Source organism: Moschus berezovskii, chromosome 11 (assembly GCF_049115385.1).
Source record: "Moschus berezovskii isolate FMDL1 chromosome 11, NW_MosBer_1.0, whole genome shotgun sequence".
In the NCBI taxonomy this organism is placed as follows: domain Eukaryota; kingdom Metazoa; phylum Chordata; class Mammalia; order Artiodactyla; family Moschidae; genus Moschus; species Moschus berezovskii.
In genome coordinates, this window is record NC_142470.1 from 34,552,734 (window position 1) to 34,576,520 (window position 23,787).

General features: G+C 53.4%; 1 protein-coding gene across 3 annotated transcripts; it reads left to right on the top strand.

Annotated features, from left to right (window-relative positions):
• The first annotated feature begins 27 nt into the window (after positions 1-27).
• CAD (carbamoyl-phosphate synthetase 2, aspartate transcarbamylase, and dihydroorotase) lies at positions 28-22,825 on the top strand. 3 transcript variants are annotated; one of them, XM_055399507.2, is made up of 45 exons: positions 28-327; positions 560-699; positions 3,448-3,577; positions 4,317-4,459; positions 4,622-4,763; positions 4,947-5,118; positions 5,296-5,481; positions 5,654-5,766; positions 6,086-6,231; positions 6,474-6,605; positions 6,731-6,964; positions 7,090-7,311; positions 7,509-7,697; positions 7,907-8,031; positions 8,223-8,353; positions 11,282-11,394; positions 11,634-11,878; positions 12,096-12,342; positions 12,686-12,784; positions 12,972-13,196; positions 13,283-13,465; positions 13,654-13,872; positions 14,140-14,307; positions 14,886-15,068; positions 15,215-15,319; positions 15,753-15,992; positions 16,234-16,315; positions 16,585-16,751; positions 16,897-17,061; positions 17,205-17,336; positions 17,526-17,727; positions 18,073-18,263; positions 18,416-18,556; positions 18,739-18,840; positions 19,206-19,302; positions 19,579-19,629; positions 19,915-19,959; positions 20,072-20,241; positions 20,352-20,426; positions 20,946-21,158; positions 21,343-21,468; positions 21,684-21,839; positions 21,939-22,040; positions 22,225-22,319; positions 22,431-22,825. In XM_055399507.2, the coding sequence occupies exons 1-45, from the start codon at positions 246-248 to the stop codon at positions 22,531-22,533; spliced, it is 6,729 nt and encodes a 2,242-aa protein (XP_055255482.2). In that variant the 5' UTR covers positions 28-245; the 3' UTR covers positions 22,534-22,825. The 3 variants fall into 3 exon arrangements, with proteins under 3 accessions (XP_055255482.2, XP_055255483.2, XP_055255484.2); XM_055399508.2 differs by lacking the exon at positions 19,579-19,629; XM_055399509.2 differs by lacking the exons at positions 20,352-20,426; positions 20,946-21,158; positions 21,343-21,468; ... (2 more) ...; positions 22,225-22,319; positions 22,431-22,825 and having other exon boundaries at positions 19,579-19,640; positions 20,072-20,208.
• The last annotated feature ends 962 nt before the right edge of the window (positions 22,826-23,787 follow it).

The following is a 23,787-nucleotide window of genomic DNA, read 5'->3' on the forward strand; positions in this document are numbered from 1 at the left end:
CCCCGCCCCTCACGCTCCCGACCCAGCCCCTCACGCCGCCAGCTGCTTGCGCCGCCGCAGTCTGCCGCCGCCCAGAGCGCCTGGGCTCCTGCGCGGTGTACACAGCGCTTGGCTCTAGACAGCGGCGCGGCGAGCCACGTGGATCGACTCCGGGCGCGCAGTCATCTGGTGGTTCTAGCATCGACCGGGGCTTGCTGCGCTTTCCCGCTCCTCTGTGATCACCCCCGCCTCTGAGCTCCGTTCCCATGGCCGCCCTGGTGTTGGAGGACGGGTCGGTCCTGCGGGGCCAACCCTTTGGGGCCGCTGTGTCGACTGCCGGGGAAGTGGGTAAGCAAGTCCGGACTGGCTGCCGACCTCATCTGTCTCTGATGCCCCTCTGCCCAGCCTGCTCTGCTCAGACCCCGCCATTTTCCCGCCTGCACACCCCTTCCCCCGCCATTCTCTAACCCGGCCCCCCCCCCCCGCCCCGTATCCCTACGGCCCAGGGGCATTCTCATCGCTCCGGGCAGTGCTCCGAAGGATGCCCTGCCCAAGCCCCAGCTCTGTCTCTTCCTTGCAGTGTTTCAAACCGGTATGGTCGGCTACCCCGAGGCCCTGACTGACCCTTCCTACAAAGCACAGATCTTAGTGCTGACATACCCTCTGATCGGTAACTACGGCATCCCCCCAGATGAAGTGGATGAGTTCGGGCTCAGCAAGGTAGCCAACACCAATACTTGTTCTACATTCCTTTTCGAATCAGTAGCTATTACCTGTTAGTGAAAACACTGCCATTACGCTAGTCATTCTAGAGAAAGTTGATACACACTGAAGTGATAGACAGGCCCTGTGCGCGACTTGTTAGGTGCCTTGAGAGGCACAAAGTGCTGGACCAAGCCATAGAGTCTAAGCGCCGATAAGATTTTTGTGATGAGAGTTAAGCTTTAATAAGAGTGTATAGATTAATGGGAAAGAGATTGGAATACAGGGTCACACCCTTCTCAATGGTATTAAGTCCTAGTTTCCCTACCAAACCAATTAAGCTGATTATCATCTAAACCTGCTTTACTTACCTTGCCTCATTTTTTACCACTTTTCAGTAGAGTTCTTAACATGTAGATAACAAAACAGTTTCCTTCTCAGTAAAGTTTTTCCTATTCCTCCTCTGGAATTTGGAAACTAAGTTGCCCTCTGAGAGTTCAAGTCAAAAAACAAACCAACACGTGCATCATAGTCACCATAGCCTCAGTGCAGTATTCCTCAAAACTCATTTTATTCTGATACTAGAAAAGCATCAATTCTTCGGCGATCAGCTTTCTTCACAGTCCAACTCTCACATCCATACATGACCACTGGAAGAACCGTAGCCTTGACTAGACGGACCTTGGTTGGCAAAGTAATGTCTTTGCTTTTTAATATGCTATCTAGGTTGGTCATAACTTTCCTTCCAAGGAGTAAGCGTCTTTTAATTTCATGGCTGCAATCAACATCTGCAGTTATTTTGGAGCCAAAAAAAATGAAGTCTGACACTGTTTCCACTGTTGCCCCATCTATTTCCCATGAAGTGATGGGACCAGATGCCATGATCTTTGTTTTCTGAATGTTGAGCTTCAAGCCAACTTTTTCACTCTCCTCTTTAACTTTCATCAAGAGGCTTTTTAGTTCCTCTTCACTTTCTGCCATAAGGGTGGTGTCATCTGCATATCTGAGGTTATTGATATTTCTCCCAGCAGTCTTGATTCCAGCTTGTGCTTCTTCCAGCCCAGCATTCCTCATGATGTACTCTGCATATAAGTTAAATAAGCAGGGTGACAATATACAACCTTGACGTACTCCTTTTCCTATTTGGAACCAGTCCGTTGTTCCATGTCCAGTTCTAACTGTTGCTTCCTGACCTGCATACAGGTTTCTCAAGAAGGTCAGGTGGTCTGGTATTCCCATCTTTTAGCTCCAATACTTTGGCCACCTCATGCGAAGAGTCGACTCACTGGAAAAGATTCTGATGCTGGGAGGGATTGGGGACAGGAGGAGAAGGGGAAGACAGAGAATGAGATGGCTGGATGGCATCACCGACTCGATGGACATGAGTTTGAGTGAACCCCGGGAGTTGGTGATGGACAGGGAGGCCTGGCGTGCTGTGATTCATGGGGTCGTGAAGAGTCAGACATGACTGAGTGACTGAACTGAAGGCTTACTGAGCCCTTAATTCTTCATATGCTTTCACCACTCACCCTGACACTTGGGAGAAGAAACCCTAGGTAAAAGACATGCCTGTTATTCCGGAAAGAACCACTCCTCATCATGACCTATGAATTCACTGTGTTCTAGTTTATAATGCATTATATTGGTTAATTTCCATCAGTCTTCAGCCTTGTCAACTCTAGATACAATGTCAAAGTTGAGTTTATACACTTGCAAAATTGAGGCCCTGACAGAACCAAGAGGAATAAAGCCTCCAGGAGCCCCCAGCCCACCACTGATGCTTTTGCAGCATGTATGCTGTAAATGTGTGTCCAAGTGCAGATTCGACCATCTAGCCATGGAGGGTTCTGCCATACTAGCCTTCACGTCCCTAAAGAACAGTCTCAACATTCATCTTTCTTAAACCTTCTACCACTAAGCAGGTGTAATTTAAATATGCCTCTTCCTCCCCAATAAACAGCCTGTTTCTCTATTTAGTTATTATAAGCTTATGTATTGAGTAACAAATATGTTACTTTTTAAAATGATAATCCCCCAAAAAATAAAAATAAAATGATAATCCCTTATGGAGGGAGTGTAATAATCATGCCTAGTATTCTACCCTGAGCCTTTATTTTTATTGAGTAAGGTACTATGCCCCTGCCTGTTCTGTACTGTTTTTATCACACTCTGAGAATATGATCTTGTTATCTACACTACCTTAATTTTCTGCTTCCCTGAGTAGCAAATTAACATCCTGAAGACAAGACCTTGTCTATTCGCGCTCATGCTTGCCCCCCAGCATCTGTTATAATACCTGGCATGAGGTGGGCCCTCTATAAACTTCATTGACTACTATCATATGTCAGGTATCTGGCTCTTGAGTTCAGAGTTCTCTGATGAAGACAAATGAACACATTTGCAACACAATGTAAATAGCAAGACAAGTGGAAGTAAAAGTGAACTTAGATGAGTTGTAAGGAGGCACAGCTGTAGTGGGTGAGAATGGGGGTGACTTCATGGAAAAGGAGATAAAAGGAAGGGAAAAGGAAAATGTCCTTTCAGTTATCACTGTCATATCAGTGCCATCAGGCACCCCAGGCCCATGTGTTCAGTGTTTGATGTGGGAGGCAGCATTGCTGATAAAAGGCAGAAGCATGAAGTGCTTGGCTTGTTAAAGGAATGACAGGTCATTCACTATGGGGTCCATGGCCCTCCAGTGGGAAAAGATGGCTCAGGGAGGTGTGTGGCCCTGGGCTCCTCACCATCTCTTCCTTCCGTCGACAGTGGTTTGAATCCTCGGGGATCCACGTGGCAGGACTGGTGGTGGGAGAGTGCTGTTCCACACCCAGCCACTGGAGTGCCACCTGCACCCTGCACGAGTGGCTGCAACAGCATGGCATACCTGGCCTGCAAGGTATGGTGCAAGCATTGCTGTGTCTAGATGGAACATAGGTACCCGGGTGGAAAGAATTAAGAGAAGTTCTCTGTGGACCCTTGGGACTTAAGTCCAGGGTTGTGATAGAATGTACCTGATTTGATTTGAAAGGTTTAGTTTAGACTGGGGGAAGGAACTGAGCTCTCACTCAGATGGGAAATTTCAAGCATGCAAAAGAAAAGAATAGGATGATGAATCCCCAGTTTCATCAATTCAGGGCTAAACTTATTTCATCACCACTACTACTACAACTTCCAGATTATTTTGGAGCAAATCTCAGACATAATATTGTTTCATCTACCCAGAGTTCAATATCTATGAAAAAAGAACCCTTGTAAAAACATGATGACAATAACACTACCATACCTTCTAAAAATTAATAGTAATTCCTTAATATCAAATATCCAGGGAGTGTTTAAAATTTTTCCAGTTTTCTAATTTTTTAAAAAACCTGTTTGATAATATTCCTGTATTGTCATTTAGCATGTTCTTTTGTCCCTTGGTCTTACTTTCTGTAAACAGATCTGGGGTGGTGGTTCAATTCAAATGTGATCCTTGAAGGCAAGATTACTTCATGGTGGGGTCGTTCTAGAAGGACAGCCCAGGATTTTGATGCCCAGAGGACAGCTGTGGGTGACTCGGGCTCTAGAATCGAAGTCTTAACTTCCTGCATGACTGCACTGGGGGAGTGATCTCTCAGAGTCTGCTGTTTCAACAGGAGTGGACACTCGGGAGCTGACTAAGAAGCTGCGAGAGCAAGGGTCTCTGCTGGGCAAGTTGGTCCAGGATGGGACAGAACCTTCAACCCTGCCCTTCTTGGACCCCAATGCCCGCCCCCTGGTGCCGGAGGTCTCCACTAAGGTACAGAGCTAGAGTGGGAGAGTGTTTCGTGCTAAGCACAGTAGTTATACTGGGTCCAGACTGGTTGTGAACACTTGAGGGAGAACTGGAAAAGGCCTCCAGAATACAGGTTGTGTGCACATTATACCTACTATTCACAGCTGTCAACCATTTACTCCTCAGGTTCCACGGGTATTCAATGCAGGGGGTACCCCTCGGATCCTTGCTTTGGACTGTGGCCTCAAGTATAATCAGGTCCGATGCTTGTGCCAGCGTGGGGCAGAGGTCACTGTGGTACCCTGGGACCACGTGTTAGACAGTCAAGGTGAGTAGCTTGGGTCTGTACAAGGCCTCAGACAAGCAGCATGGGTGGAAGATCTGGCCCTTGGTCCAGCTGCTGAAGGTCAACATGATTTTCAGAGAAGGGGGAGAAAAGGGCTTTTGCTCTAACGGTGTGTCTCTCTAGTTGAATTATAGATTTTGATATCATCTTTTCTGCCCACTCCAGAATATGAGGGTCTCTTCCTGAGTAATGGCCCTGGTGACCCCGCCTCCTATCCCAACTTGGTATCCTCACTGAGCCGTGTTTTATCTGAACCAAACCCCCGACCTGTCTTCGGGATCTGTCTGGGACACCAGCTGTTGGCCTTAGCCATTGGGGCCAAGACTTACAAGATGAGGTAGGGGCACAAGGGGTGGGGAGTCTTGGGAATGAGAATAGAATAGAGTTGGTATTTGTTAGAGTTGAAACTGGACTGGGGGCTGGTGAGAATCATGAGATCAGCCAGAGCTGGGTTTGGTGCAGGAGTGAAGGGAGGGTGAGAGGAGACTGTGACTCAGGATGGTTCTGCCTCCAGATATGGGAACCGAGGCCATAACCAGCCATGCTTGCTAGTGGGCTCCGGGCGCTGCTTTCTAACATCCCAGAACCATGGATTTGCTGTGGAAACAGACTCACTGCCAGCAAGCTGGCTTCCTCTCTTCACTAATGCCAATGATCACTCCAATGAAGGCATCGTACATGAGAGCCTGCCCTTCTTCAGGTGAGCCCACGTGGTTCTGGCACAATGCCTGGATCTCTGCAGCTCTGAAACCCACTGAGACTTGAATATCAAAAAAGAAATCACAGCAGTGGGCCCCAGTCACCCTTCCCAAAACCCACCTTTGAGACTGCCAGTGATGAAGGCAGTTTTCATGATCCCCTCTCTTCAACAGTGTCCAGTTTCATCCAGAGCATCAAGCTGGCCCTTCAGATATGGAACTTCTTTTTGACATTTTTCTGGAAACTGTGAAAGAAGCTGCAGCTGGGAACCCTGGAGGCCAGACAGGTAAGCATTTGAGTAGATCTAGGTTGGGGATCTAAGAACAGGCTCCAGAGTAGGCATAAGATGAACTTGCCTCAGGAAACTGAGAGGTGTTTGGGAGGTTAGGCAGGAGGGGTGGGAAGGCAACCAAGCCAAAGGGATTCATTCATGCTTCTTCCATCCAAAGGAACTCCAGAGTCACAAGTGCGCACTTCTGGTCTTGCCTCTGCCACTCATTAGAGTCATGATTTGTTCTGGTCTCTTCCATAAAGTGAGGGGTTAATCTAGATGATCTGTCAGGTCTCGTTCAACTCCAATGTATTGTCTTTCTTTGCCTCCATAGTTCGAGAGCGGCTGGCTGAGCGCCTCTGTCTCCCTAGGATTCCCACCCCAGGCTCTGGGCTTACAGCACCACGAAAGGTTCTGATTCTGGGCTCAGGGGGCCTCTCCATTGGCCAGGCCGGCGAGTTTGACTACTCAGGCTCTCAGGTAAAGAGCGTCCATTGCTGCCCCTCTGGGTGTGTGGCCCTCAGGATGAATAGGGCTTAGGCATGAACATTGGTTGTAGGGAAGAAGTGACCCAAGCGAACTGGGGAATACACAGAAAGGTGAGAAGTCAGTTATTAGGGACTGAGAGTCCAGGAAAGGGAGAAGAGGAAGAGAAATGCTGGTCTAAGACCAAAAATCTTGCTTCTTTAATCGAGTCTGATATGCCATCTTTATCCCCCTAGGCAATCAAGGCCCTGAAGGAAGAAAACATTCAGACATTGCTGATCAACCCTAACATTGCTACCGTGCAGACCTCACAGGGGCTGGCAGACAAGGTCTATTTCCTCCCCATAACACCTCACTACGTAACCCAGGTATGACTTAGGCGAGGCTGGACTGCAGAGAGGACCCACATGGGCCAGGCGATCCTGTGTCAATTCTGTGATCCGCTCCCTAACCCGAGGGTCTCAATGCCTGTTACTCCTCCCTCCTCCCCTAGGTGATACGTAATGAGCGCCCAGATGGTGTGTTACTGACTTTTGGGGGCCAAACAGCTCTGAACTGTGGTGTGGAGCTGACCAAGGCTGGGGTGCTCGCTCGGTATGGAGTCCGGGTCCTGGGCACACCTGTGGAGACCATTGAGTTGACTGAGGATCGGCGTGCCTTCGCCTCCAGGATGGCAGAGATCGGAGAGCATGTGGCCCCCAGCGAGGCAGCGAATTCTCTTGAGCAGGTTCAAGGGCTGGTGGGGGTAGACAGGTGGTGTTTCCTTAACAGCATATTTTCTCTGGGCCCAGGAGCTCTCTGCACAACATGCAGTCAAGACCTAATCTGTTTGTTTATCTGTGCTCATTGCAGGCCCAGGCAGCTGCCGAGAGACTGGGATACCCTGTGCTGGTGCGCGCAGCCTATGCCTTGGGTGGCCTGGGCTCTGGCTTTGCCTCTAACAAAGAGGAGCTGTCTGCTCTCGTGGCCCCAGCTTTTGCCCATACCAGCCAAGTGCTGGTAGACAAGTCTCTGAAAGGATGGAAGGAGATTGAGTATGAGGTGGTGAGAGACGCCTATGGCAACTGTGTCACGGTGAGTGATGGAGGAGGGGCAGTCGTATAAGGCAGCATGAGCTGTTGTAAGAGCCCGGCAGGGCTGAGGTCTTTGAGAGTTCGGTGTCCTCACACCCAGGATGGGTGTGTCTCCAGAGGCAATAGGACCTTGGGATGCAGCCTCCTGCCCCTCCTCACTCCCTATGGAGGTGACCTCATGGGCCCCTCCCTTCACAGGTGTGTAACATGGAGAACCTAGACCCTCTGGGCATCCACACCGGGGAGTCCATCGTGGTGGCTCCAAGCCAGACACTAAATGACAGGGAGTACCAGCTACTGAGGCAGACAGCCATCAAGGTGACTCAGCACCTCGGAATCGTTGGGGAGTGCAACGTGCAGTATGCCCTGAACCCTGAGTCTGAGCAGGTGAGGCTCCAGGCCATGGGGCTGATCCTCTAGCTGCTGGAGCACAGTCTGTAATTTGGGGGCCTCTAGGCCAAGAAGCCTTTTAACCCTCCAGACCCTGGAGCAGAAGCTAGGATTATTTTTGATAGGATTGGGGCTTTATTGTCCTGCCTTTCTGAGGCCTTTTAGGCCAGTTATCTAGTCACTGTCTCTGTTCTCTCTCTTTGCAGTACTACATCATTGAAGTGAATGCCAGGCTCTCTCGCAGCTCTGCCCTAGCCAGTAAGGCCACAGGCTACCCACTGGCCTATGTGGCAGCCAAGCTGGCTTTGGGCATCCCTCTGCCTGAACTCAGGTACAAGGATTGGGAAGAGATGGGGTGGGGGGTGGGGGTCAGATCATGGGAGCTGGGAAAAAAAAAAAAGTTTATGGGACAAGGAATAGAAAAAGGACATTGGCCTGGGTGTGGGTAGCAGAGCTTTACCTGCAAGCTCACCATTTATCTCCTGCTCTGTCCTCCTGGCAACCCCACCTGATGGCCGCCAGGAACTCGGTGACAGGGGGAACAGCAGCCTTTGAACCCAGTCTGGATTACTGTGTGGTGAAGATTCCTCGCTGGGACCTTAGCAAGTTCCTCCGCGTCAGCACAAAGATTGGCAGCTGCATGAAGAGCGTGGGTGAGAGACACATCCCAAGAGACCCCTCTCCAGATCACCTCACGGGGTCCCACACGTCCCAAGAACCTAGAATGTCATAGTCAGCTCCCTGGCCTGTCCTTTCAGCTCTTGTAAGAGCAGCTTGTTGTGAGCGGTTTCTCAGAACTAATAGGGACATTTCCAACTAAGATAGTGGTTCTCCCCAGGGGCGAGGATCCAAGGCATCTGGAAATCCATACACACGCTACTTCCACTCCCCAGATGGCATGTCAGAAATCTTGGAATGGGGTGATAGCCATCAGACTCTCATCTCTGGGGTTACAAATGAGTAAGCAGGTACCCACAGAAGCAAAGTTTGTGGCTGAGTAGAAGGCAGAGCCAAGAGCTGAAAACTGGATCTGTTGCTAGTTGCATGTTCCTCTGTTACACTGTGTTACCTGTCATGGGTGAGACCAGTTCCATGAAACTCTACCCACAGTGTTTTGTAACATTTTGCCTTTGGCCTCATCCCCAGGCTGTTAATGCCAGTGGCAATTTTTCTCCATGCTTGTTTAAATACCAGGGTTTCAAGGAAATGACTGCTGTTTACTGTGAACTCTTCTAAGGCCAAGTTGCACAGTGGCAGCCATGCCAAGTGTATCTCCTCTGGGCACTTCCTGCCATGGTCACTAAATTAAAAAAAATAATAATAATAATTAATTAATCTGGTGGCACTGGGTCTTAGTTGCAGCATGCAGGGTCTTTGTTTAGTTGTAGCATGCAAACTCTTTGTTGCATCACATGGGATCTCTAGTTCCCTGACCAGGGATCAAACCAAGGCCCCTGCATTGGGAGCATGGAGTCTTAACTACTGGACCACTGGGGAAGTAAGTCCCTCAAATGTTTTCCAATACAATGTTTAAGATTAGAGCAGGATGTAAGAGAAATTTCATAGAAACAGAGACAATTAGTAATGAATGGCTATGACGGTCAGCCTCTCGGCAGTGTTGAGAATGCTGTGATTGACTTAGTATGCTTCCTGACGGTGACCCTTTCTTTAAGTTCCCTTAGTTTGTCCTTCACAACATTTCTACTAAAACAAGCATGTGCACGCACCAAGCTGCCACCAGCTAAGGATAATAGCCTTTTCCTGTGCTCCAAATTTCCATTAATAGCAATAGTAGCCTTTAAACTTGTAGGCCTAAGCTCAGATATTACTTGATTTTTAGAAATCTTAGAAGGCTGCCAAGTTGTTCCTTCTGGAGATGAATTTCTGTTGTATGAAAATTATAATAAACATGGGAACGAAGCCATAAATTGTAGCTAAGAGAAGTGGATTGAAAATAGGACAATCAAAGATTGATTCCTAGATGACAGATTTAAGTATTTTATATCTGAGTATTCTTGGAATTTGATCTTCTTTGGTAACTTTTTGTAACTTTTATTATACAAGTAAGATGCATGAATCATTGAGAAATTAGAAAAGGTAGTTTTACCAAAGAAGAGTAATCACCTATAATCTTATCACACAGACATTAATTTGGGGACTTATATGATTCTAGGATTTTTCTAGGCTTGCATGTGAGTGCGTTGGGTTTCTCTTTTACCCAGGATAAAAACTTTTATAATATACCCACATTACAAAGAAATTGAACAAAATCACTCATCCTCTTCCTTAACACTACCAGTACCATCTTGATGTTTTTGAAAATTTTTTTAAAGAAACAAATATTAGAATTGTAAACAGAAAAATATATTTGGTAAGAGATATTTGAAGACTCTAGGGTAAATTGTCAGAGGACATGCACAAACTTTATTGATGAGGAAATCAGTAAGCAGGCCTGGGTGTAGAGGGGAAGTTTCCTCTTAGCAGTAGTTAGAAGAAATCTAGTTAAAATGAGAGAATTATTTTTACTTGTTGGCAAAATTTGTTTAAATGATTATACACGCTTCTTAAAAGATTGGTTAAATTTATATTGGGTTGGCCAAAAGCTTCGTTCAGGTTTTTAATAATAGCTTATAGAAAAGTGAAGTTGCTCAGTCATGTCTGACTCTTTGCAATCCCATGGACTGTAGCCTACCAGGCTCCTCCGTCCATGGAATTTTCCAGGCAAGAGTCCTGGAGTGGGTTGCCATTTCCTTCTCCAGGGGATCTTCCCAACCCAGGGATCGAACCCGGGTCTCCTGCACTGCAGGCAGACGCTTTACCGTCTGAACCACGAGGGAAGCCAAATGAACATTTTGGCCAACCCAATACTTTGTATTATAAAGCACAAACTTCTACAAAGCAATTAATACTTATCAAGGGCCAGAAAACATACCTTGCCTATTGACTATGCACTTCTGAAAATATATCCTCAGGAGATAAACTAAATCCCAGACAGCATTGCCACCTTATTTACAGTGATGAACACTTCAAAGCTAAATGTCCTTCAGTGAGTGAGCAGTCACTTTATGATAAATCACACAAGAGTTCAACTGCTGGTAACAAAGTCACACACTAATGTGGGAAGAACTTACAGTGAGGGGGAAAGCAGGATAAATGTTTATGTAAACTATAATCTTGTATAAAACATTTGGAAGAAGTACTCTAGAGTGATAGTTGGAAATATGATTAACTCTGAGTGGATTCAAAGAGTAATGGGATCATCTTACTACCCAGACTTCTAAAAAGTTTTAAAGGATGAGCCAGGTCCCAGATTCCATCATCACAATGTGAATAAAGGAAACCAAATAAATGAATAACCATCAGTGATTGGGCCTCTGTGATTGTTCCAATATCTACATGAAAATGGTAGGGAGAAAAAGCTGCAAGTGTAAGAAAGCTGCAAGTGTAAGATTTTCGATGAAACAACATAAATCCCACCACTGTGGGCTTGAGAACCTCCCAGAGATTTGACGGTAAAGTACCGACATTCTGGGCATCACCAGTGCCCCCTGGCCCTCAATCCTCACATCATATTCCTCCAGGTGAAGTCATGGGCATTGGGCGTTCTTTTGAGGAGGCCTTCCAGAAGGCTTTGCGCATGGTGGATGAGAACTGCTTGGGCTTTGATCACACGGTCAAGCCCGTCAATGATATGGTAAGTGGCTCCCCTACTCGAGACAGCACTCTGAAAATGTACCCTGCTTCTTCTCCGTGTCCGCAGCCCCCAAGCTTGTTACTAGTAATACTAGCACCAGACACTAGTGGACTGTGCTGTGTTTTCACTTTGCTGAGAATTCTGTGGTTTCATTTCTCTTTATTATGGGGATGTATCATTAGACTTGTTTCTATAGGTGAGGAAACTGAAGCTTAGCTTGTCCGCTCTCTCCCCATTAGGAGTTGGAGACTCCAACAGACAAGCGCATCTTCGTGGTGGCAGCAGCCCTGTGGGCTGGCTACTCAGTGGATCGCCTGTATGAACTCACTCGCATCGACCGCTGGTTCCTGCACCGGATGAAGCGGATCATAGCACACACCCAGCTGCTGGAGCAACACCGTGGACAACCTTTGCCCCCAGACCTGCTGCACCAGGCCAAGCGCCTTGGCTTCTCAGACAAGCAGATTGCCCTCGCGGTCCTCAGGTCAGGGATGGTGGGAGGACCTCAGGCTGAGAACCTGGGGCAGAGAACCTTTGTACTGCTGAGGGGCCCTCAGGAGGAAAAGTGTGGAGGTGGGGTGTTGGAGGCCACAGCCCTTCATCCCTGGGATTTTCCTCTCTGATCCCTCCCTTGGATCTCTGCCCTCTGCTGGAGCCATTCCCCACTACCATGGTCTATATTTCTGACCCTTCTCCTTTAGCACAGAGCTGGCTGTTCGCAAGCTGCGTCAGGAACTAGGGATCTGCCCAGCAGTGAAGCAGATTGACACGGTTGCAGCTGAGTGGCCGGCCCAGACAAATTACTTGTATCTGACATACTGGGGCACCACCCATGACCTCAGCTTTCGAACACCTCATGTCCTGGTCCTTGGCTCTGGCGTCTACCGTATCGGCTCCAGCGTCGAGTTTGACTGGTGTGCCGTGGGCTGCATCCAGCAGCTCCGAAAGGTCTCCAAACTCGTCTTTTGTATGGTTCTCTCTGCTGTACTGATCAGCTTCCGCAGCCACCTTCCACCCATACTCGATCCTGGCACTTTGTATTCATTGCTGCGCCTCACATCTATCGTAGGGCTTTAATGGGGCGGGGGTCCCTTAGGCTGTCCTGTGCCCTACATGTGGTTCCTCTCCAGAACTCCGTGTCTACTTTTCCAGTGCCTTCCCTCCCAAATCAGGCATCCTGTACAGCAATTTCAGACAGCCAAGGCAGTACTCTCTGAAGCAGGGACTTGGGATTCCTTTCTTCATGCTGTCCACCACCTGATTGCTGAATATCCTTCCCCTCCTATTGCAGATGGGGTATAAGACCATCATGGTGAACTACAACCCAGAGACAGTCAGCACCGACTACGACATGTGTGACCGACTCTACTTCGATGAAATCTCTTTTGAGGTGAGATGGGTGAAGGCTGCCTGTGAGCCTGGGTGGCCTGTCAAGTAGGAGCAGCTGGCAAACCTCAGACTCTTTGGAACTTGAGGTTTGAGGGGGTTTGGGTGAAGGATGAAGGGCGGTGAGCAAGAAGGCTCAGGCCCCTGACCCTATCTGTTAACCACCACCTGTTTCTCCTCCTTTACTGCAGGTGGTGATGGACATCTATGAGCTGGAAAACCCTGAAGGTGTGATCCTGTCCATGGGTGGGCAGCTGCCCAACAACATGGCCATGGCTTTGCATCGGCAGCAGTGTCGGGTTCTGGGCACCTCCCCAGAAGCCATTGACTCAGCTGAGAACCGTTTTAAGTTCTCCCGGCTCCTGGACACCATTGGTATCAGCCAGCCTCAGTGGAGGGAGCTCAGTGACCTAGAGGTGGGCTGGGGCCTGGTGAGGGGCTGGAGGCCAGGTGGCATCACAGGTAAGTGTGCACAACACAGCTAAGCTCCCTGTGCCCTTAGTCTGCTCGCCAGTTCTGCCACACCGTGGGGTACCCCTGTGTCGTGCGCCCCTCCTATGTGCTGAGCGGTGCTGCTATGAACGTGGCCTACACCGATGGGGACTTGGAGCGCTTCTTGAGCAGTGCAGCAGCCGTCTCCAAGGAGCACCCTGTGGTCATCTCCAAGTTCATCCAGGAGGCCAAGGTGGGAGGCTGCAGATGAGTCTCTGAAGGCAGTCTTTCAGCCACGGAGGCGACTGCCCTGTCTCTGATCTGGGAAGGATGGGTTGTGCCAGGGCTTTTAAAGGCAGGGAAGCTTCCTTCAGGGGCAAGTGAGAGAAGGAAATGGCCCTTGCTGTTCACCACCTTGTCCCATGCACCTTGCCCCGCTAGGAGATTGACGTGGATGCCGTGGCTTGTGATGGTGTGGTGGCAGCTATCGCCATCTCCGAACACGTGGAGAACGCAGGTGTGCATTCAGGTGATGCCACACTGGTGACCCCACCGCAGGACATCACTGCCAAAACCCTGGAGCGGATCAAAGCCATCGTGCATGCCGTGGGCCAGGAGCTACAAGTCACGGGACCCTTCAATCTGCAGCTCATCGCCAAGGTAGTAAGAGGGAGCTAAAGAAAGTGACCCGAAGGTCATGGTGCCTCTTTGTTCTGTGCTGGCCACTGCTGGGGAACCCTCACGGGGGGAGGAGAGCTGGAAGGGTGGGGTCACATCTCAGGCCCGCAGTGTTTGTGACAGTCAACCTGTCCCCTGTCCTGGGATGATGACCCACAGAAGGATGAGTGAGGGGAAGACCCGATTCACTGGAGTGGTGTCACAAACCCACGTGCAGGAGGCCTGACCAATCAATCTCTGTCTGCCCAGGATGATCAGCTGAAAGTCATTGAATGCAACGTGCGTGTGTCTCGCTCCTTTCCCTTCGTCTCCAAGACCTTGGGTGTGGACCTAGTAGCCTTGGCGACACGGGTCATCATGGGGGAAGAAGTGGAGCCTGTGGGACTCATGACTGGCTCTGGAGTTGTGGGGGTGAAGGTAAGGAAGATTGAAGCCCCAGGTTAGCAGTCAGCAGGGAGGCAGATAGCGGGAGGGAGTTCACCTGCTGCCCAGGCTATGTGTCCATCGATGTATAAAGCGAGCATCTCCTGTGGGCAAGGCCTTGCTAGGTGGTCAGGGCAATAAGATGGCCCTCCTCCCTGAGGAGCATCCACTCTAGTAATGGGAGGCAAGAGAAGTCGGGTCCCAAACAGTTTGTTTCTAGAATAACGTGTGATAAACCTGCAGAGTAGAGACCGAAACGAAATGCTCAAGGAGGTGCCACAGAGGGTGACCCGGGAAGGTTCAAGAAAAGAGGTGGTGTTTGGACTGAGCCTTGGAGTATAGTCAAGGTTTGAGATTTGCCAAGCTTGTTGAGGAAGTGTTCCAAGGCCAGGGAGTAGCCTTGTGGAGGCCAAGGGAAGCGCAAGCATGTTTGGGAAGTAGCCAACGATTGGCAGGTTCATGTAGGGCGGCACGGGGAAGGCTCACCCCCTGTCTGGAGAAGGCCGAGAGGGGATCATTGCCACCCCTCCTGGTGCAGGGATGTGGGCCGCTCTCACCTCCTATTCCCTCAGGTGCCCCAGTTCTCGTTCTCCCGCCTGGCGGGGGCTGACGTGGTGCTGGGTGTGGAGATGACCAGTACCGGGGAAGTGGCTGGCTTTGGGGAGAGCCGCTGTGAGGCCTACCTCAAGGCCATGCTCAGTACTGGTTTTAAGATCCCCAAGAAGAACATCTTGCTGACCATTGGCAGCTATAAGGTAAGAACCCACGTCGGGGGTGGTGGGGTGGAGGGTAGGGTGGGCCCTGAAGAGGTCGGGGGGATACTGATGGCCATGGCTCCCTGGGCCCGGGCTAACTTGAAGTGGAGGACAGGAGAAACACAGCCTCATCCTCCCTTCTTCAGAACAAAAGTGAGTTGCTCCCAACTGTGAGGCTGCTGGAGAGCCTGGGCTACAGCCTCTACGCCAGCCTGGGCACCGCTGACTTCTACACAGAGCATGGCGTCAAGGTATGGGGTGATCCCCCCACTGCCCACCCTCTGAGATGTGAGAGCACCCGGGATTCTCTCCCTGTTTCCCTGCTTTCCATGTCACTGTACGAATCATCTGTTCCACGCAGAACAGTAGAGTATACAGAAAACTAGAGAAGAAAATCCCTCGTGATCTCTCCACCACTGTTAACATTCTGGCATATTTCCTTCCATAATTTTCTCTGTGTATTGTGTGAGCTCCGTATTGCAGAATCCTTGGTAACCATAGTGTAGAGATTTTCCGGTCAAGAAAAATGCTTTGCCTGCAGCAAAGTGAAGTGGCCTGGTCCCCCTCCTGTGGGTCCTCAGTTTCTTCCTCATGGGCTCCTGGACCACCTCCCCCCTCCCTTCAGGCTGGCCCCCTGGCCCCCTGCCAGGCTCAGCTAGCTCCAGTCTTGTCTCTGGGCCACAGGTGACGGCTGTGGACTGGCATTTTGAAGAGGCAGTGGATGGAGAGTGCCCACCACAGCGAAGCATCTTGGAGCAGCTCGCTGAGAAAAACTTTGAGCTTGTGATTAACCTGTCCATGCGTGGGGCTGGGGGCCGGCGTCTTTCTTCCTTCGTCACCAAGGGCTACCGCACGCGGCGCCTGGCTGCTGACTTCTCCGTACCCCTCATCATTGATATCAAGTGCACCAAACTGTTTGTGGAGGTAACTGAGACCCTGGGCGCTGGGACTGGGGCAGCCAGTGTCAGCAAGGGAGGAGGCAGAATTGAGCATGCTCTGGGGCTGGGGAATCTCTGCCTGGAGCGGCCTTGCTAGTCATCAAGCTTTGTGGCTGCAAAGAGAGAGGATGGATGTAGAGAGGCAGAAGCCTGGTTTATGGGAAAACCCAAGCCCCATCTGCAGCTCCCAGGCTGTCCTTCAATCTTTGCTGATTTTCCACCTGCAGGCGCTGGGACAGATCGGGCCAGCCCCTCCTTTGAAGGTGCACGTTGACTGCATGACCTCCCAGAAGCTCGTGCGGCTACCTGGTAAGTGCATCTCGGGAGAGAACCTGGCTCCTGGACATCAGTAGGGGCTGCAGTGAAGGACGGCCGTGGGGCCCACTCCGCTGTGGACTGTTCAGAGTGGGAAGGGCCCAGAATCTTCCTCACTCTGAGCTCTTTATTCCCCATCCACGATGCCCCTGACTGAGAGCTTCACCACCTCTCACTGGTGTCAGTCGCTGCTTATTTTCCTATCTTGATGCTCTTCAAGCCTCTGACTCTCCCTCCAACCTGCTGCCTGTGTGTTCTCCCAGGATTGATCGATGTCCATGTGCACCTGCGGGAACCAGGGGGGACACACAAGGAGGACTTTGCCTCGGGCACAGCTGCTGCCCTGGCCGGGGGCGTCACCATGGTGTGCGCTATGCCTAATACCCGGCCCCCCATCACCGACGCCCCTGCCCTGGCCCTGGCACAGAAGGTGAGCCCCAGTTCTCGTGCTTCCTGGTGACCCACATCCCCCACCTGCCTCCCCCACCTCCCTCTACCCCTCCCCAGGGGCCAGGCCACGTGAGCCAGACTGGCACGGGTGCCGATGGGCCCCATCTCCAATGTATCCCTTCCAGCTGGCAGAGGCCGGCGCCCGCTGTGACTATGCCTTATTCCTCGGAGCCTCGTCAGAAAATGCAGGGACCCTGGGCAACGTGGCTGGGTCTGCTGCGGGGCTGAAGCTCTACCTCAACGAGACCTTCTCTGAACTGCAGCTGGACAGTGTGGCCCAGTGGATGGAGGTAGGGGGTGGGTGGGGGAGGGGCCAGCCAGCCAGTACCCCAGGTTTGAGGGCCTCCTCACAGCAGGCTGGCGGCAGTGCGAGTCGGGAGCCCCGCGAGGGCTCAGGCGCTGCAGCGTCCCGGAACATTCTTTCCGTCCCCAGCACTTCGAGACGTGGCCATCCCACCTCCCCATCGTGGCCCACGCTGAGCGGCAGAGTGTCGCAGCTATCCTCATGGTGGCCCAGCTGACCCAGCGCTCGGTACACATCTGTCACGTGGCACGGAAGGAGGAGGTGAGAGCCCCAGAGGCGCCCTTGTGGCTTTCCCAGTAACTCCAGGTGATTAGGATGGTCCTTGGGGGCAGGGGCGGCTCAGCACGCCTGCCCCATAACTTTCCAGGAGGGGAGGTTGGCTGCAGGGACTGTGCAGGTCAGGGCCTCGAGGGACCCCCTCCTCCTCGAGGTCTCCCTGCTGTCCCCCAGATCCTGCTGATTAAAGCAGCGAAGGCGCGGGGGCTGCCGGTGACCTGTGAGGTGGCACCCCACCATCTGTTCCTGAGCCGTGATGACCTGGAGCGTCTGGGGCCCGGGAAGGGGGAGGTTCGGCCCGAGCTTGGCTCCCAGGAGGACGTGGAAGCCCTATGGGAGAACATGGCCGTCATCGACTGCTTTGCCTCCGACCACGGTGAGAGGGCCCGGGACCTACTCCCTGGCCCAGGGACTCAGGGCCAGGACCTTGGGCTCCATGAGGCCTGGGCTTGGTCTGGGTGGGACTCCAACCAAGTTCCTGGTCTGTCATAGGCGCTTGATAGGTATTTACTGAGAGGACGAATGAGCAAACGAGGAAATGGTAAATGAGAGAATCTGGGTGGAAGGTGTGGGCCCTGAAGATGGCAGCAGTCCCAGCTTCCCTGTCTTCGGATTCCCAGGAAAAGCTAGAGTTGGGGTTGGTAGTGAGGCCCTTCCTGGGGGGTGTGTGACTCCCTAGGCGTGGAGGCCACTGTCCTGAGGGTGGTGCTCTCTCCCCCAGCCCCCCACACTGTGGAGGAGAAGTGTGGGCCCCGGCCTCCCCCTGGCTTCCCGGGGCTGGAGACCATGCTGCCCCTGCTGCTGACGGCAGTGAGCGAGGGCCGGCTCAGCTTGGACGATGTGCTGCAGCGACTGCACCACAACCCTCGGCGCATCTTCCACCTGCCCCCCCAGGAGGACACCTATGTGGAGGTGGGTGGGGCCGGGGGTGGGCGGGGCTCCTTCTGACCCCCCTCAGGAGGACATCTCTGTGGAGGGGTGGGGCCAGGGGCGGGTGGGCCTCTCCAGTCCTGGGAGAGGGTGCACATGGCGCCCGTGCCCAGCATGACCCATGACTCTGGCAGGTGGATCTGGAGCACGAATGGACAGTCCCCAGCCACATGCCCTTCTCCAAGGCCCATTGGACACCCTTTGAAGGGCAGAAGGTGAAGGGTACTGTCCGCCGTGTGGTCCTGCGTGGGGAAGTGGCCTATATTGACGGGCAGGTACGTGTGTGGCCCAGGCCTGGGCAGTCATGACTTGCTGGGTGCCGTTCTCTTCCCACCCCAGCAGGTCTGCATGGTCCCACTACCCCTCCAGGCACAGGTCCCCAGGGCATCTTTTCTGCTTGCCAGCTGCCACCTCTTGACTGCCTGGCTCACTTGCCCTCCTTGCCTTCTGTCCACAGGTGCTGGTGCCACCGGGCTACGGACAGGACGTCCGCAAGTGGCCACAGGGTGCCATTCCACAGCTCACGCCCTCGGCCCCGGCTGCCAGTGAGCTAACAACGGTAATTTTCAGGGCTGGGTGGCGGGCATGGGGGTATAGTCAGGGGCAGGTATAAACAGCACAAACGTTTTAATTGGTGGTTCAGGGGCAATGGAAGATTCGTCACTTAACAGTTAAAATCTTCACTACCTACCCTGTCTACTGCAAATTAACTCTCAATTTAGGAGGCTTCCTGCGGGAAACACTAATCCATTAACGCAACCAGAGAGAAATCTTGAAGAGACCAGTGGGCCCACCCCCAGTGGGGGCAGCTCAGTGGGAGAGCAGGTTGAGGGGACGTGATGGGGTGGACAGGAGGCAGTTTGGCTTTTCTTGAGGGACTGAACTTGAGGATGGTCACGTCACTACCCGGTGTTGTCTCTCCAGACCCCGGAGAGGCCCCGCCGGAGCGGCCCGGCACTCCCTGATGGCCGCTTCCACCTGCCTCCCCGTATCCACCGAGCCTCCGACCCAGGTTTGCCAGGTAAGAGAAAGAGCCTGTGACTAGGAGGGTGGGGCCGCCTGGACCTAGACACGTGTAGGGACGGGCTTCTTTTCCCCCGCAGTGTCCCAGGTGGCCTGAGTTTGGGGGCTCTGTGGCCTCAGAGCTATTCCAGTCCCTCCGTCCACTTCCCTAGTCCTTCCTACCGCCCCAATCCTCGTCTGACTCCCTGTGCCCCCCTGTACCTAAATCAGCCCACCCAGTGTGAGGTAGGCATCCCCCAGCCTCTTCTCACAGGCCCTTTTTTGTTGTGGGCAGCTGTGTTCCTCCGCCTGGGAGCTGGGACCCCATGGGGCAGCAGAGCGTGGGGTAAAATCCAGGTTGTCGGTTGCTGTGGCCCTGGCCGCCCCCCTTGCCTAGGATCCCTTTGCCAGCTGGGAGGGTCCCGGGAGGGCACCGCTGATCACACCCAACAGCCCCTGTGGGAAATCATGGGTCCGTGCCCAAGGCTGCCACCCCTGCCCTCAGCTAACCTGCTGCTACCGTGGTGTGAGTTGGTTTAACACAGACACTGTGATCCAGAGTCCCAGGAAGCTGGGGCTCTTCACACACTCCAGCTGCAGGTTTACATCTGTCCTGTCACCCTGTTTGTAGCTGAGGAGCCAAAGGAGAAGACCTCCCGGAAGGCAGCTGAGCCAGGTGAGAGACTGCCCTGAGCACATGCTCGCTTACCTTTGGGGACCTCTCTGATCTGACCTGGGTAGGAGGAACCCTCTGACCATCCTCTTCTGCCACGCCCCTCACTCTGCAGAGCTGATGGGAACCCTTGATGGCATCTGCTACCCTCCACCACCAGTACCTAGACAGGCGTCACCCCAGAACCTGGGGCCCCCTGGCCTGCTGCACCCCCAGACCTCACCCCTGCTGCACTCACTAGTGGGCCAACATATCCTGTCCGTCCAGCAGTTCACCAAGGATCAGGTGCCTGGGGGAGGGAGGAGGGGGACACCCGGAGCTGTGAGGATCTGGAAAGCTGGGGCCAGGAGCCCTGGGGGCCACCCCCTTTCCAGCTGACTCAGGATCTTTCTCAGATGTCTCACCTGTTCAACGTGGCACACACACTGCGCATGATGATACAGAAGGAGCGGAGCCTCGACATCCTCAAGGTCAGGGTCAGGGCTGTGGGCTAAGGATGCAGGCCCGGTGGGCAGGGCTCCGTAAGTAGTCAGAGGGGTCTCCCTCCCCCACCTTGGGTTCCCCCATGGGAGTCCACACCCTCCATAGGTCAGCCCTGCTCTGATGGTCCTGCCGCTCTAGGCCGCCTCCGTGGTGACCCTCCTCTGATCAGTATGCAGCTGACCTGCGAGCCCTGAGTGCCAGCACACGGGCCCAGTAACCCAGTCCCTTGGTTGATACTGATGTCTTCGTGGGAGAGAACTGGGTATTTCCTCTCCCAGAGAACAAACATCTCATTCAGACGCTTAACAGTAGCTTTTTGGAGGCAGACCTTTAAGCTCACAGGAACACACTGTTGGAGATGCCGGGGCTCCAACGAGTTACAGGGAGGTTTGGGGGAAGGGTTTTCTTGGCACCCCTCTAGCACACATTGAGGAAGCAGTCAGCAGCCCCACATGCTCCCCGGGATGGACACAGCTACACACACATATATGTATCTTGCCTCCCAGGGGAAGGTGATGGCCTCCATGTTCTACGAGGTGAGCACTCGGACCAGCAGCTCCTTTGCAGCAGCCATGGCCCGGCTCGGGGGCGCTGTGCTCAGCTTCTCCGAAGCCACGTCCTCCGTCCAGAAGGGCGAGTCCCTGGCTGACTCGGTGCAGACCATGAGCTGCTATGCCGACGTTGTTGTGCTGCGGCACCCCCAGCCCGGGGCAGTGGAGGTGAGGCTGGCCTCTGCGCCAGGGCAAGATCAATTGGGCGGGGCCCGCAGACACTGCCTGTAACTGCAGGTCTCAGGTGGGGCCAGATGGGTGAGGGAACCCAGGAGAAATGGGACTGCGGCGGGGAGTGGGGGTCCCTAAGACTCAGCAAAAAGGATTCTCCTTCCTTGTCCCTGTGTCACAGCTGGCAGCCAAGCACTGCCGGAGGCCAGTGATCAACGCAGGGGATGGAGTTGGAGAGCACCCTACCCAGGCCTTGCTGGACATCTTCACCATCCGGGAGGAGCTTGGGACAGTCAACGGCATGACGGTAAGGGTACAGGCGGGGCTCAGAGGCCTGCCCTGGGACAGTCTGGAGAGGGAGGCAGGTGGGAAGCAGTTTCTGCATTTCAGAGCCTGTTGCATCAAGGAGGCCTCCATTCTGGTCCTGAAGCTGAAAGCTTCAAAATGGGGGTGGGGGTGTGCTCAGTCTGGGGGCCCTCCTGGTGACGGGCTGCCACCCATCCCCACCAACTCCCCGTCCAGATCACGATGGTGGGCGACCTGAAGCATGGCCGCACAGTGCATTCGCTGGCCTGCCTGCTCACCCAGTACCGCGTCAGCCTGCGCTACGTGGCACCCCCCAGCCTGCGCATGCCCCCTGACGTGCGGGCCTTCGTGGCCTCCCGTGGCACCAAGCAGGTCAGGCCCTGGGAGGCCTCCCATGGTGGGTGGGGAGGGACCTGGGTTGGGCGGTCAGTGCCAGCACCGCGCTCACCGCAGCCGGGCCTCACTGTCTAGGAGGAATTTGAGAGCATCGAGGAGGCGCTGCCTGACACCGACGTGCTCTACATGACGCGCATCCAGAAGGAGCGCTTTGGCTCCACCCAGGAGTATGAAGCAGTAAGTGCGAAGCGGGGAGGAGCAGCCCGGGGTGAAGCTGCTGACATTCCAGACTAGCAGCCAGGAAGACTGCGCCCCTTGGTTGTGATAACTGCCTCCAGGGACTGGCGGTGAGGGCCCAGGCTTCATGGGCTCATAGTCACTGCGTTCCTGAGGTGCTTACGGGTTCCCTCCCTTCCCGCAGTGTTTTGGCCAGTTCATCCTCACTCCGCACATCATGACCCGGGCCAAGAAGAAGATGGTGGTGATGCATCCAATGCCCCGTGTCAATGAGATCAGGTGACGCAGCATCAAGATTGGGGTTGTGCTTGGGGGCATGGGGGCGGGGGCCTGCACTCAGTCCCGTTCAGGCTGTCGTGGGCCGGGCAGTAACTCTTCCTTCTCTTGCAGTGTGGAGGTGGACTCAGACCCCCGAGCAGCCTACTTCCGCCAGGCAGAGAACGGCATGTACATCCGTATGGCTCTGTTGGCCACCGTGCTGGGCCGCTTCTAGGGCCTGACCCCTCAGCCTCTGCTCAGACCCAGCTGCTGGGCATGGGATCTCGCACCCTCCACAGAGGCTGCGTCTTAGTAGCTGCTCTGGGGCATCCAGATAGGCCTTGTGCTCAGATGCACACATGTGGGGACCACGCTTCAGACACTGGACTGGACTGGAGCCATCTAGCATGGAGGTGGGGCCTCCATCTAGCAGGGCTTGGGGCCCAGTCGGCCCATCTCCCTTCTTGAACCTCAAATCTGTATAGTTACTTTTCCACTCACTTAATAAAGCAGCTGAGCTGCCTCTGCTTCTTGCTTCCTCGAGTGTTTCCTGACTTCAGCAGAGGATGCTAAGTCCAATAGGCAGAGCTTTCTTCTAGAAAATGAGAAGAGTTTCTCAAATACAAGAGCGCCTTGCTGGGCAAGCCCCTGTTCTGGCCAGGGCAGCAGGCAGGCCCCCGTTTTCAGAGTGGTGGCTCTTGGAGGCTCTGGGCAGGAATACGCCATCCTCTCGGTGCTGCCGAGGCCCGTGCTCCACTGACCCGCGTCTGGCCCTCCTTCCTCCATTCAGGTGCATGAGTCATGGGGAATGGAGGGCTGAGCGTCTGGGTCCTGATGGTGAGGCTCATTCTCCTCTAGGCCAGCCGTCCCCAACCTTCTTGGCACCAGGGACCACCGATTTCATGGAAGACAATTTTCCCAGAGCGGGGGGTGAGGTGGGTGGGGACGGTTTCAGGATGATTCAAGCGTATTACATTTATTGCATACTTTAACGCTACCAGTCAAGAAGGTACTGGTCCATGACCAGGAGTCTGGGAGCCCCTGCTGAAAGCCTTTATTCTCCTCTCCTCAGGGGCTCAGGTGACCACTGCATTCTCAACCTCAGCTGCCATCCCTGGGAGGAGCACCACACACACCCCCAACCTCCAACCCCAGCCCACCCCAACAACCTACTCTCCCTGGGAGACCACCTCACTGGATTTTTTAGGCTGGTCTAGGTCAGGGACCGGAGAAGGCAATGGCAAGCCACTCCAGTACTCTTGCCTAGAAAATCCCATGGATGGAGGAGCCTGGTAGGCTGCAGTCCGTGGGGTCGCTAAGGGTCGGACACGACTGAGCGACTGCACTTTCACTTTTCACTTTCACACATTGGAGAAGGAAATGGCAACCCACTCCAGTGTTCTTGCCTGGAGAATCCCAGGGATGGGGGAGCCTGGTGGGCTTCCGTCTATGGGGTCACACAGAATCGGACACAACTGAAGTGACTTAG

Bases quoted from the DNA above. Each gene is read 5' to 3' on its own strand.
- CAD (XM_055399507.2), top strand. From the start codon at position 246: ATGGCCGCCCTGGTGTTGGAGGACGGGTCGGTCCTGCGGGGCCAACCC. The intron at 13,873-14,139 runs GTAGTAAGAGGG...CTGTCTGCCCAG, and splicing joins ATCTGCAGCTCATCGCCAAG to GATGATCAGCTGAAAGTCAT. The intron at 17,728-18,072 runs GTGAGAGGGCCC...TCTCTCCCCCAG, and splicing joins CTGCTTTGCCTCCGACCACG to CCCCCCACACTGTGGAGGAG.